Here is a 14,631-nt window from a genome sequence, read left to right on the forward strand (position 1 = left end):
GATATATGGGAAGGCACAACGCTAGAGGGGCACTGAGCAGCTGGGGAGTTAGAGAATAGCAGGATGCTCATATGGACTTCTTTTGCACGCACACAGCATTCAGACTCCTATTCAGACTTTATGTACAAACACAACTGGGGGCCTGTTGAGCAATACGGACAGAGCAGTGGAACGACCCACTATTTTCCTTAATATCAGTTGTGATGCACCCATACTGTGCAAAAGCTTGTTTTGCTAACTAAGGATGTAAATAAATTGAAAAAAATAGAAAAGAGGGCAGCAAGAGATCAAAAAGCATAATGCAAGTGTATCTTTCAAGCATTTGGTGTTTAGGCTTCTGCTCCTATAAACAGCTTGTGGGGAGGAAGGGACAGAGCACGAACATCTCCACCAAAACTGCCATGATGGACCAAATGAGGCATCTCCCACTTGGCATGATGTAATGACATCAAAAGAAACTACATTGGCTACATGTCAGTTAGAACAGCTGGGTCATCTGTCCCCCAACAACCCAAGGATGGAGTGTCCCTGGTTATTTATCTTGGCAGTAGCAAGCAGGTGGCTGGGAACCAATGTGCATACTTACCCTGCTTGTCTTTTCAACAACCCACAGTTCAATAACTGTGGGTTGTAATGATGTGTGGACTCAGCCACTCACTTACTTTACATTTGTTGAAAAGAAAACGAATTAGTGATCTTTGCTGCTAAAAATAATACTTTAAATAAAATATTGCTACTCTGTCCTAAAATTACTTAGTCTGTGAAAGTTATGCTTCAAAGGCAAATGTTGGCATTGATATATATTGGAAGCCTGACAACTTAAGCTTGATTTTAAATATATATATATCTAGCCCTCATATTGGAGAGAAACATGAACATAGTTCATCAAAACTTCCCAATTTCCCCAAATTGTGATCATACAGATTTCAAAGGAATAACCTCTTTTATCTTTTTGCCAAGACATTTTTATATTTTTCATACGCACTAAACCGCTACACATTCACACACATCTTTAAAGTTTTTCTTTAATCTTGAGAACCAGGTGCTCTGGGTTAAATGATAGCTGAGATGCACATCTGGCTGTGCGATGCCAATAGTTCAGGCTGCAGGAAAGTTGGCTTTTGCACGGCTGTGTTGCCTGAAGTCTCGGCTATTGAAATAATGGCAAAAGTGCAGCACAGCTGCTTCAACAAAATAGGGAGTCCTGCAGCCTAATTTCCCAATCTTTCTGCCACGTTACCGGTGCCATCTTGACTCTTATGCTATTAATGTGAATAGAAGAGGTGTGTTTCTCCTTTCCCCTGATCCCAGGACACTTGATAAAAAGGGGAGTTTCTAATGAGGTTTGGGGTGGGGGTTAAGGTTAGGGCAGGGGGAGTTCCAGCCCACCTTTTGTGTGCCTGGTCAAAATTCAGGTTTGTTTTGCATCCGAGAAGGTGTGCTGGTGGCTTTTATAGAAACCCAGTTTACTAAGCAAGTACTGATTACTCCAGTGGCTCATGTAAAAAAATAAGGGCCTCCTAATGAATCTCTTGTGTATATGAGCATAAGAAAATAACGAAAATCAATTGTCTGTGCTTTTTGTTCAGATGGGCGTCCATTGTATGTGCTGAGACTTGGCCAAATGGATACCAAAGGCCTGGTGCGAGCTCTTGGGGAAGAAGCGTTGCTTCGCTATGTAAGTGCCTTAGATGCGAGTGGGTTCGGTAGTGAACGTGGTGTTCCCATCTTATCGCTCTGTGTTGTGCTAGAGTGAAGGGCACACTGCTGTTGTCTTCAGCAGTCTGTGTTCATTTTGAACAGATCTTGTTCTGCCAGAACAGGTTTGCTTTTTTTTTGTTTTTGTCGAAGGTCTGGTCTATACGTGTGGGAAGCTGGCGTGTTAATCCTAAGGCGGCAGAGTGGTTTGCAACACTTCTAACTGCATAGGGGGGATGTTGTTTTTTAAAATGTTTCCCATGTGTTATTAAAAAAACCACCCACCCCTCCAAAACCCTCTGCAAGCATGCAAAAAGGAAACAAAACACACCTTGGAGAGAAGTTCTAAGCTGCTTTGCTAGTTGTCTGTTTACTGGAACTTTCGATTTTATGAAGCATTTTTCAATGTCATCTCTCACCTGCCGTCTGAGTGGTACAGTCCACTCTACTGCCTCATCCCATAGCATTCAACAGCATGTGGAGATCAGGCTGAACCACAGATGGGTGATAAAAAGATTCAGGCTTGGCAGTTTTCTGCAGCCTTGTGCTGGGCCAAGCTGCATTTTAAGCTAGACTCTCCATTTCCCAGTGTTTCTAAGCCATTGAAGAACATCTTATTGGCTTTCAAATTCGGCAAATTGGCAAAATATGAACATGGAATTATTGTCTCTCTTTTCAAATACAACTATTCCTAAAAAAAAATCCACTTTAAGCTAAAATAGAAGCATCTTTAGATTTCATCCATGATTACTCTAAAACAGCGTCTCTGCAATACCCCCCTTCTCTCTCTCTCTTTCTCCTGTGTGCGTGCAGGTTCTCTCTATAAATGAAGAAGGACTGAGGAGGTGTGAAGAAAATACAAAAGTGTTTGGAAGACCTATAAGGTAGAGGAGCATGGTTAACATTCCACCAGTCATTCTGTTTCATTCAGGCCTAGAGATATTCCATGCTAATGTGGATGGTCTTTTTGCTGTCCAGTCTCATAAAATTATGATTCCTAGGTGAACTAAGAGGGCATACTATTGAAACTCATATATGAGCAGGGCCCACCTGTTATATAGGGCCTAAAAACGCATGATCTATAAGGCTCTGGGAGCTCATCTATTGTGTATGAACTAGTCACTAGGAGGCGGAATCCTTGAGGAGAAACCACTGATTATCCAAAACCTCTGAAAAGAGGTAGGAGTTCAGAATGAAGAGCGGGCAGAATTTGAGGAGTAATGGTAGGCCTGGGGCATAAACGTTTAATAGAAATTCTAACTCAGTTGTTGTTGTTGTTTTAAAAAAACACCTCTAGCTCTTGGACCTGTTTAGTGGACCTGGAGGGCCTGAATATGCGGCACTTATGGAGGCCTGGCGTCAAGGCCTTGCTGAGAATAATTGAGGTGGTTGAAGCAAATTATCCAGAAACATTGGGGCGCCTTCTGATTCTGCGAGCTCCTAGGGTGTTTCCAGTCCTTTGGACACTGGTAGGCTAATCAGATTTTGTCTCTTTGGGGATCTGTGCTTTGGAAATCAAACCCAGTCTGTACTTCACATTCTTAAAGCTATTTGTGGACCTGAGAACTTTACTAACTTGGTATTTTATTTACAGGTTAGTCCATTCATTGATGACAACACTCGGAAGAAATTCCTGATTTATGCTGGCAATGACTATCAAGGTCCTGGTGGGCTGTTGGATTATATTGACAAGGAAATTATTCCAGATTTTCTCGGTGGAGAATGCATGGTAGGTAAATAGGTGGCGTCGCAGAACTGTTTCCGTTTGTATTGCGACAAAGGTGAAAGATGGTATTGTCAAGAGTCATTTTTTACTGTTCATGTAATCAGATAGCATGGGCATTGGAGCACACTGCAGTTCTAATTAGCAAATCTAAAATAGTTGATTTCTAGAAATGACTAGATGTGAGCAGGGGAGTCCAATTTCAGTCTGGCCTCAGCCATGAAGGTATAGAATCATAGATTAGTAGAGTTGGAAGGGGCCTGTAAGGCCATTGAGTCCAACCCCTTGCTCAATGCAGGAGTCCACCTTAAAGCATACCTGACAGATGGCTGTCCAGCTGCCTCTTGAAGGCCTCTAGTCTGGGAGAGCCCACGACCTCCCTTGGTAATTGGTAATTGTCCCTAACGTAGCATTGTCCCAGAGCATTATGGGGAATTTAAATGATGGCAAGGCCCAGCCACCATCATTTGGAGTGCTTGTCCAGGAAAACAAATTAAGAGTGGGTCCAAGGTCTCAGCAGCTGCCCAAGGATGTCTAGTGCTGATACTAGCTCTGCTCTTGAATTTCCACTAAATAATGTGGGCAGGACAGAAAGAAGGGCCTCTTCTGAAAATCTTAAGTCCTGGTCATGGGAGAATATGGTGTTTCAAAAAACCTGGTCCCAAGTCATGTAGCCTCAGTAGGTAACCTTGAGCAAGCTGCTGTCTCAAGCACACCCATCTCATGTACAGTGTGGGAATAATACTGACCTGCCTTACAAGGTGGTTGTAAAAGATTCCTGAGAGACTGCATGTAAAGTGCTTTCAAAACTCTAAAGCACTATGTATGAGAGTCCAAGTAGAGCGCCCTGCCCCAGATCCCATACCGTCTGCATAGCCCATTTTGTTGGTGGTTTAAGTGGCTGTGTGTCACAGAGTGCATGGCACAAATTAATTTCATCCCTTTTCTTTTTGATGGTCGATAAGAACAAATAAGGGATTGTGTGTTGGTTTGAAAGGTATAGCACAGTAATATATATTTTGGGGGTCAGTACTTTTCTAAATAAAAAAAACACAAACCTGTTATATTCCATGGGATGTTCAGTGTCTTCATTTTTATATGAAATGGTAGATCAGCCTTCCCCAGTGGAGGGGAACATGACCAATCTGGTCATGTTGGCTGTGGGATGATGGGAGTTGTCCTCCAGATGTGTTAGACTACACCGGATTGGGGAAGGCTGTGGTAGATAATGAAGTTCTTTAAGAAACCAGCTCAAATGTACTCTTCAGTAGTAATTTAATTTGTACCTGATCACTGAAACCAAAACATTCTTCATCGACTAAAGAGTCAAAGTGACTTTTTTGGTGAATTCTTCCTGGGTTGTTTTCTGCCTGAGCAAAGATCTCATGCTGCTTTCCTCATCTCTCAATTAAATTTCTACAGTGTGAAGTTCCAGAGGGTGGGCTGGTTCCTAAATCTCTGTACCGGACAGCAGAAGAACTGGAAAATGAGGACATAAAGCTGTGGACAGAAACCATCTATCAGTCTGCAAGTGTCTTCAAAGGAGCTCCCCATGAGGTATTTTTCCTTGCACCATCTGAAATCAGCCTTTGGTTGGTTTCAAACAGGATTCATGCCAACTTCATTCTCTTGGACCTGATTCAGATAATATTTCAGCTTGCTCACTCTCAGAAATAATTGCTTATGTGAGGAGGAGACTTTTGCAATTCCTCTTCCATGGTTAGAAAAAAAAAGTGTCTTATGGGTTCTCCATTCACAGAGGAGGATCTCTGACCTTAGTCACATCTCCTCAGATATTCCACTGTTCACACAAGTTAATCTCCCATGAGCAGTTATTGGCAAATGTGAGCTGTCCTGAGTATCATCTGGACTGCCCCGAGGTCCTATCTTGCTGTTGTGTCAGTGGGCAGTACTCAAATTATGAAAAAGAGGATTGGGGTGTGTGTGCTTAAAGAAGTCCACAAGCCCTCACCCCTGACTTCCTCCTCCCACTGCTATTCAAATTATTCCTCCCCTGTAGTTTTCTCAAAACAGTACCTAAGGGGGCTGTCATAAAACATACAGGAGCCAAGACCTTTGTGCAAACCTCCGCCCCCTGGTAATTTGAATACTACTGGCAGGTCTCTGACAGTGCTTGCTATATACCTCAAGCACTCTTCCTAGTCCTGCTTTTTTTCTTTTTTTTTAAAAAAAAGCCCACCTCAATTTTCTCCACAGAAAACAAGAGGAATGATTACATCTTTTTTTCCCCTGTGCAGTGCAGTATGAATAGTTTTAACAAAGTATGCTATATTTCAGTCAGTAAACGTAGCATACTTTTTAAAAATTTAATAAGAGGAATATATGTATATATATATATGGCCCACCAATGGTTTTTTCTAGCAGTATTTAAGGTCCAGTATTCTAATCTACTCTTCCCTGACGGAGCGTGGCAGGACGTTGTGCTGGGTACAGAAACTGTCCCAGTGATTGCTGCTCTTGACCTATATAAGGCTTGTGTCCGTTCTCACCTGTTTCCACTCCACGTTTCCTGCATTTGAAGGACTAGGTTTTATTCGGCAATTAAGGGCTAGAAAAAGCATCATCTGAAATGAAAACTGAGATTCAGTAACAATAGTTTGAGTGTGTGTATACTGCTTTAAAAGAAAATGCCATTCGTGAAAGTTGTACAGTCAGATGCAAAAGCATTTAACAAACTCTTGCATCTGGTTATCAAATCGTAGCAGCTGCTGTAACAAATATAGACAGAGTGGGTTGGTACTTGGAGGAATCATAGTGTGAGAAACCTGACAGCAGTGCCAGGATGGCTTCTCATCAGCTTTTAATACAGTCCCTTCCCTTTCTCTCTAGATTTTCATTCAAATTGTGGAAGCTTCCTCTGTGATCACCTGGGACTTTGATGTTTGCAAAGGTGACATTGTTTTTAACATCTATCACTCCAAGAGAGCGCCACAGCCTCCCAAAAAGGACTCCCTGGGGGCTCACAGCATTACCTCTCCTGGTGGCAATAATGTACAACTGATAGACAAAGCCTGGCAGCTGGGGCGAGACTACAGTATGGTGGAGTCTCCACTTACCTGTAAGGAAGGGGAGAGCGTGCAGGTGAGAGCAAGTCCGTGAACGCCGATGAACTGACAAAATATATTGGAAGCCATTTCAAAACGGTACAAGCCTTTCAGTCACTTACGTTGGGAATACACATTCTCAGGTTGTCTCTGTGTGATTGCAGGCAAAGGTAACTAGCCAGGATTCCTACGCTGTGCTAAAATGCCGCAGAGTTGTTGAATCTTTAGGCGCGAATGGTTTGTCTCCTGAGTGTCCAAATCTAAAGTATGTCATCTTAGTGCCGTTGTTGGATGAAAAGACTAGACACATTTATGGAGGAGAAGGCTATCAGTGGCTACTAGTCCCTCCAGTATCAGAGGCACTATGCCTACGTACACCAGTTGAACATGACTGGTGTACATAGACATAGTGGGGTCACTATGTTCAACATCTAAGGTCCTCCTCCGGGTGCCTACTCCGAGAGAGGCCCGGAGTGTGGCAACGAGGGACAGGGCCTTTTCAGTGGTGGCCCCCAGACTATGGAACAATTTCCCTGACGAGGCTCGCTGGGCGCCAACGCTGATATCTTTCCGGTGCCAGGTTAAGACTTTCCTCTTTGCCCAGGCATATGGCAGCACATCTTAATCACCCACATGTTTATTTTAACGGTTTTTAATGCTTCATGTATGTATGTTCTGGGTTTTAGAATTTTAAATTTTGTATTTATTTATTTATTTATTTATTTAATTACATTTATATACCGCCCCACAGCCGAAGCTCTCTGGGCGGTTTACAACATTTAAAAATAGTAAACATTAAAAGTATACAATTTAAAAACACACACACACACACACACACACACATAAAAACAGTATAAAAACAACTATCCATTTAAAAACAACAATTGTGGGGTCCATTAAAAACAAACTTAACGTTGTTAAATGCTGTTAAAATGCTGTTAAAAATGCCTGGGAGAAGAGAAAAGTCTTGACCTGGCGCCGAAAAGATAACAATGTTGGCGCCAGGCGAGCCTCATCGGGAAGATCATTCCACAGTCGGGGGGCCACCACTGAAAAGGCCCTCTCCCTTGTTGCCATCCTCCGAGCTTCCCTTGGAGTAGGCACTCGGAGGAGGACCTTAGATGTTGAGCGCAGTGTACGGGTAGGTTCATGTCGGGAGAGGCGTTCCATCAGGTATTGTGGTCCCAAGCCATGTAGGGCTTTATAGGTTAAGACCAGCACCTTGAATTGGGCTCGGAAACATATAGGCAGCCAATGCAAGCGGGCCAGAATCGGTGTTACATGCTCAAACCTCCCTGTTCCAGCTATCAATCTGGCCGCCGCATTTTGCACAAGCTGCAGCTTCCGGACCGTCTTCAAAGGCAGCCCCATGTAGAGGGCATTGCAGTAATCTAATTTGGAAGTTACCAGAGTATGGACAACTGAAGCTAGGTTATCCCTGTCCAGATAGGGGCGTAGCTGGGCCACCAACCGAAGTTGGTAGAAAGCACTCCATGCCACCGAGGCCACCTGAGCCTCAAGTGACAAAGATGGTTCTAGGAGAACCCCCAAGCTACGAACCTGCTCCTTCAGGGGGAGTGCAACCCCATCCAGAACCGGTTGAACACCCCCCATCCGATCAGAGGAACCACCCACCAGCAGCATCTCAGTCTTGTCTGGATTGAGCTTCAGTTTATTAGCCCTCATCCAGTCCATTGTCGCAGCCAAGCACCGGTTCAGCACATCCACAGCCACACCTGATGATGATGAAAAGGAGCAGTAGAGCTGCGTGTCGTCAGCGTACTGATGATAGCGCACTCCAAAATAACGGTCAAGTCTTCATGTGACTGGATCTTCCTATACTATGCCTATACTTGTTTTTATCTCAATTTTAGAATTTATGTAAACCACCCAGAGAGCTCTAGCTATGGTGGCGGTATATAAATGTAATAAATAAATAAACCTGTGCAGGAGGGTGCTGTTGCACTTAGTTCCTGCTTGTGTGAACAGAATGCTGGGCTAGATGGACTCTTGGGCTAATCCAGCAGGGCTGCTCTTACGTTCTTATGAAAGGATCGTAGGACAGTCTTAAATGTTTTGAGCAACTCCGCTAAGCTTATTTTGCTTTCTGCCCGCACCTTAACCATGTGCCAACTATCTGATCCACAGGTAAACGTGCAGAGATCCTTGTATGTAGCTGTGTACATGCAAGGGTCTGTATGTTGGGGCAGAAATCCAACTTTGGCATGAGAACCGGAATACAACAGGGCATCATTAGAAAGCCAGTCAGCCAAGTAGACCAGAAAAGGAGAGACTCTGATCCAGCTCCTTAGAAATGTGCACACACATTATTATTAGTATTATTAGTAGTAGGATTGATATTGGTAGCATTAGTAGTAATGTTTTTGTAGTTATTCTTCCTCCTCCTCTTCTCTCCTGGGGCTATGCATGTACAGGGTCCGGCATGTTAAATTGATTGCTACTATACTGGTTATGAGCATATGTATAACTTGCCTACTAGCCCCATTACCTTAGAGGTTTCATCATTACCTCCCCTCCAGATCTGAGGTGGGTGAGCAAATGTCAGCCCACTCCCCACCACTTGAACCTTCATTGCCATCCTTGCAGTCTAGGCTGTGTGCGTTAAACAAGGCAGGCTGGCAAGCAAAGGGTTACAGCTCAGTAATTGTCCTCCCTGCCTCCCAAATGATCTATGTGCACACTGTTCTAGGACTCTAACATCTGGAATAGATTTGAAGCAGGTTCTTTGAGTTGCAGTACTTAGCCGTTTAACCCTTGTCATATGGATTGGTTGGCCATAAAGTTCAGGCGGATGAGTAGGATGAAGGAAAGCCTTGGGATTGCCAGCCAGTCTCTTTACTATCTCTACACCTAATGATTAAGTAGGCTTGAGCATAAGAGGAAGATCCAGTCACATGAAGACTTGACCGTTATTTATTATTTATTTTATTTATGATTGCATTTATATCCCACCTTTTTTCCTCCAAGGAACCCAAGGCAGCATACATAATCCTCTTCCTCTCCATTTTATCCTCACAACAACAACCCTGTGAGTTAGGTTGGGCTGAGAGTCTGTGACTGGCCCAAAGTCATCCAGTGGGTCTCCATGGCCAAGCGGGGACTAGAACCCAGATCTCCCGACTCCCAGTCCAACACTTTAGCCACTACGCCACACTGGCTCTTATGCCAGCCCCACAACTACAAGGTTGAATTCTGGTGCTCAGTTTCCCACATGATTAGAATTGCCACATGGGTTATTCAAAATGGTGACCATGGTGGCAGCAGCCTCTTCATCTAGGCCACAGACAAGCCCACGCATTTTCTCTGTTCTTGCTTTCAGGGGTCCCATGTGACTAGATGGCCTGGCTTCTACATTCTCCAGTGGAAGTTCCACAATATGCCTGCCTGTGCTACAACTAGCATGCCTCGTGTGGATGACGTCCTGGCATCTCTACAGGTCTCATCTCACAAGTGCAAAGTGATGTACTACACAGAAGTAATTGGGTCAGAAGACTTCAGGTACTGTTAGCTGTGGGCTCGCAAGAGCTGTCTTGGGGAAATCCAAAAGGAGGCAAAGCCCCCTAAAACACCCCCCCCCCAAATAAATAAATATTTCTTATGATTAGCTGTGCTGAAAAGCAAAACTGTCAAGGACTTCTCCGAAACATTAAAGAAACTATAGGCAGAGTCCTTGCAACTCTGCCACGTTCACAACTTAGGGGTTTCTAGGATTGATCAGAGACTAAAGCCCATGGATATAACGTCTATCTCGATACTGCACCTTTTGAGTTTCAGGCATTGTCTCTGGTTGAAAGCGGTTTGACAGCAGTAACAGCTTCTGTGTCATTCCCCTGTGCTACTGCCTCCCATCCTCTCTACTTGCGAGGATCCCCCTCTCCCATCACTTACCTATATTTTTCAGGGGTCGTGATTTCCAAAGCCTTGACTGGCTTCCCTTATTTACATTACTTATTCTACAAAGCTAGCATTTAATACATTCTCAGTGAAGAAACCAGCCTTTCTTTGTCCTCGATTGAAAACGTTGATCTATATAGGAACGTTTGATCATGTATCCTCTGCACTCCAAAATAAATAAAATGCATGGACTTGGTATTTGAAATAAATCAATATTAAGCAAGAACTGAGGGAACAGACGGAGCAAAAGGCATTGTGATTGGACTTGGCCTTTTAGGTCAAGGATAAGGGGAAAATAGCATAGTCATAAAGGTGCTGTGGAGGCTTCTGAAGTCCTGTTTCGTGGTTGTAGAAAACCCCGGTCAGCCCCCTTTAGACTGTTGAGCATGACCGGATCAGACACTGGCTGCGTGGTTCCAATATGTTTCCCTATAACCACAACATTTTCAGGGGGGAAAAAATCTTTATTCAGATTGGAGGCTTACTTACACACTTACTCTTCCTTAGTTTTTAACGTTTTAATGTATGTGTTGAATCAAAGGTTGAATTGTAGCTTGAAGTAAGGAGAAGAACCTCTCCTTTGTGGAATGCTTTGTCAATTGTAGTATTTCAGGCCCCATCAACTGCAAGCCTTTAAAAAGGCCCCAAAGATTGACTTGTTAATGCATTCCGTTAACCATTTTGTGGTTAAGTAGCATGGTTTAGCGTGTTGTCTGAACGGGGCCACTGTGTTTGACGCCTATAAGTTTGTTGCATTTTGATGTAAGCCACATTAGGAGGTGGGGGGTTTTAACCTTAAAAGGTGACTTAGAATTTTTTTTAGCAAAATCATCATCATCATCATCATCATCATCATCATCATCATCATCATCATCATGTAATTCACCCTTACGTGAATGGACTATGTAAACCATGCTATGGTTAAGACTAAGCATCTGAGAACAGGGCATTTGGCAGGCCACTGCTGGTGGCAACTCTGTTTGCAGACTCCTGGTAAAGAACCTCAAACGAGCAGCTCTCTCTGTCTCTCTCTCTCTCTCTCTGTGCAGGGGATCCATGAGCAGCCTTGAATCAAGTCATAGTGGATTTTCTCAGCTCAGCGCTGCTACAACCTCTTCCGGCCAGTCTCACTCCAGCTCCATGATTTCCAGGTAGTGCCACTGCCAGCAAAAAGCCAATTGATGAGATGACCGGAGCCCTCGTCTGTGGCGACCAACTGCAATACAGCATAATCAACAGTGACAATTGCAAAAATACACACACTCACACACACACTCACACATAAACACCACCCCACCACACACACACACACACACACACACACACACACACGCAAGGCCTTTTTATAGATAGTAAAGTAGCTGTGTGCGTTTAAATATGCTGGGTTTGTTTTGAATTAGAACTGAAAGAGTGTGTGTAACCTTAACTCAGTAGCCATAGTTTTTTTGTTTCGTTTTTTTTAGAGACGTGCTTGCACAAACCCTAACTTGGAAATGCAAGGGCTGTTTTGCAAAGAAAAGAATAATCGACGTGCTGGTGGTTGAGAATTTATTGAAAGCAATTAACACTCTAACGAAACATTCTATAGCAGATTCGAAATCTAACCCAAAGCTTTTGTCAGTGAGGTTCTCGCAAAGGTTGAGAACCCCTCCCTCCCCCCCTCCCCTTGCTACTGTGAGTTCCCTCCTAGTTGCTTTCCACCATTAAGGCCTGCAAGAGAGCGGTGGCTGGAGGCCTGACATTTCATGAAGTGCCAGCTGGTGACTGGCTAAACTTCTCACTTTTTTCTCCAGCTTTGCCAAAGGTGGGTGCCCCCTTCTGCAAAGGAAGCATAACTGCTGGTGCTCTCAAGCAGCCTTCTTGACATGAGTGCCACGCCACATAATCACACTGTAAAGGGCATACTCCAGCTTTGGGCATTTGAAAGGCTTTGAGCCAGAATTGACACTTCTGAGCACTGAAGATGGGACGGGAGAGCAGGCTCTTCTCAGCCCAAAGGCTGGCACTACTTTGGGTCCTCAGGTTCATTTCTTTCTTCTGGAGGTGCGTTTGACCCCCTCCTCACTCGCATCTTTTCCAGCTCCCATTGAATGTCGGTGTCCTTCCTGCCAAGAGCTGATTTAGAGGAAGGTGTGGCTGCAGCAGTTCTTCCTTTCCTGCTCTTCTCCAGATCCCCCACGTGTCTCCCATGAACACAAAGAGAAAACTCATTTGCCACTGCAATATGGACAGGGGACTAAAGCATCTTAGCAAAGCACAGTCTGCTGTGGTAACAAGGACTGCCACCCACCCAAATTTTCCTAGAATGGAAGCGTTAGTGGCTATGCTAAATGCTCTTTAAGCGCTAGCAGTCACTTCATTAATACTTTGAGAGACTTCAGCTTGAAATTTGTCAACGTATTTTGGAAAGCTTAAGGCCCCAAAACATTCAGCCTGTCAAATTGCATTTGCTGTCTTGCTTGCACCAGACCTTAACAGCCAACTAGATGAAATATGGAAAGCACGACAGATTAGTTCTTGAGGTGGACAATAGCTGCTGAAGCAGTGTTCTCTTCCGCTCACCCCAGATCAGGGATTTAAAATAAAAGGCCCTCTTTTTTATATAAACAGGGTCCCACCCAGAGAAGACTCCTTACTTACATAGCTCGTACAAGCCAGTGGTATGTCCCATTTTGAGAAAAAGGAATGAGGAATACAGCTGGTAAATTTTTTAACAAGAAGATAATGGAATGTGTTTAAAATCAGGGAATTTGTTTAAAATCTGCTAGTTTAAAGGACATGAAATGCTGACTAAAACATCTACCATTAGGATTGGGCTGTTAACAGTTGTGTGTGTTAAACGTGTTAGGCTAAGGTGACCACCCTAGGTATTGGTTAAGTTGAATTAGGGGGAAATGAATTCATTCCCTAAATTCATACATGCGACGTTGCGTCTCCTGCTGCTGGCTGTAACAGATGATTAACTCAGAAGTCCCCAGCATGCTATCCACCTCCAGTAGCAGTTTTAATTATTGGTCTGCAGTCATGAACGTGGTTCCTGACTCAGAGTCACCTAGAGCCATGTCAAGCCCTCTCCCGTTGTTAGTGTCCCTGGTGCGAAAGGACACGTTCTCTTCCCACTTGTAAGGGCTCTCTCTTGAAAGATGGTCCCCTCTTTCTTTCTCTCTTTCTCTCAGATGGCGATTTTGCTGACAGCTGTAAAGAAAACACTTCACTCAACAGTCCACATCATCCCAGAGATGTCTGGCTTTCTAGAACCTTTTTTTTTTGAGTTGCAGCCACTTCTCCTGTCTGAAGATCTCTTTAGTTTTGCTCAGTAGTGTCCCTTGGGGAGTCTTCCCTCCAGAAGTCTAATGCATCTTTCAGAGCTCAAAGCACAAACACTTGAGGGGGGCCCCATACATCACAAAAAGCAAGACGACTTCTCTCTTTTTTAGTGGAGTGCCATGGCAACTATGACACAACTCTACCCGCTTGCTCTTCTCCATGTGCGATCTTATGCTGTTCTTAGCTCCATCCCTCCTTCCCGCCCGAACCGATAATTCTGCTGGCCCTTCTTTCTCCAAACTTAATTTAACAACTTGCTCCCTCCTTCTGTTGTGCTCATGAACTTCATATCAATTTCTGTAAATGTTTTGTAAACATATTACCTCATTCTTGGTAATAAGATAACAGTCTTTAAAAGATTTTTTTTTTATTTGTACCAATAATAAATGTGAACTGTTTGGGGGGGGAAAAGGTCTGAATTCTTTCTTCTCAACATGCTTTGGATGAGACGGCTTTTCCAAGATGCAACGGAGTTCTGGAAAAGAGAGACGGTACTATTGGATTGAGCTGAGCAAAGAGAACTGTTGAGTTCTCTGAGCCGTGTATAGCAGGCATTTAAATGGCCATAAGAATATATATATATGCCTTTCTGAGCGGTGCACAGGGAAACTGCACAATTCAACTGTGAAGATACTGCTGAATTTAAACAAAAAAATTGTGTGTGTTTTTTCCTTGTGAGTGGCCTACAGGTGCAATAACAATGCTAGGCAGGGAAGTATGATTGAAATATTAATGGCAGCAGATTCCCGGAATATGTTTTTGAACACAGTGATCTGTATCTCGTGTACTAAACATACTGGTCTATGATGTTGGAACAGCCACACTTACTGCATCTTCCTCTTGTGTTTTGACTTTTGACCGATGATTCAGTGGTAGGAGCTAATGAAATAGCGATGAGCTGGA

At 43.7% G+C, this 14,631-nt stretch overlaps 1 protein-coding gene across 1 annotated transcript in view; it reads left to right on the forward strand.

Moving 5' to 3' along the window:
- SEC14L1 (SEC14 like lipid binding 1) overlaps window positions 1-14,306 on the forward strand; it is a 43,687-nt gene extending 29,381 nt beyond the window's left edge. Inside the window, exons 9-17 of the mRNA XM_063120368.1 lie at window positions 1,590-1,678; window positions 2,512-2,582; window positions 2,996-3,167; window positions 3,293-3,427; window positions 4,844-4,978; window positions 6,272-6,523; window positions 9,827-10,005; window positions 11,451-11,552; window positions 13,578-14,306. Coding sequence (XP_062976438.1) covers window positions 1,590-1,678; window positions 2,512-2,582; window positions 2,996-3,167; window positions 3,293-3,427; window positions 4,844-4,978; window positions 6,272-6,523; window positions 9,827-10,005; window positions 11,451-11,552; window positions 13,578-13,593 — 1,151 coding nt within the window. The 3' untranslated portion in view covers window positions 13,594-14,306. The remainder of the gene's footprint in view (window positions 1-1,589; window positions 1,679-2,511; window positions 2,583-2,995; window positions 3,168-3,292; window positions 3,428-4,843; window positions 4,979-6,271; window positions 6,524-9,826; window positions 10,006-11,450; window positions 11,553-13,577) is intronic.
- Window positions 14,307-14,631: the final 325 nt, after the last annotated feature.

This window comes from Elgaria multicarinata, chromosome 3, assembly GCF_023053635.1.
Source record: "Elgaria multicarinata webbii isolate HBS135686 ecotype San Diego chromosome 3, rElgMul1.1.pri, whole genome shotgun sequence".
NCBI lineage: Eukaryota > Metazoa > Chordata > Lepidosauria > Squamata > Anguidae > Elgaria > Elgaria multicarinata.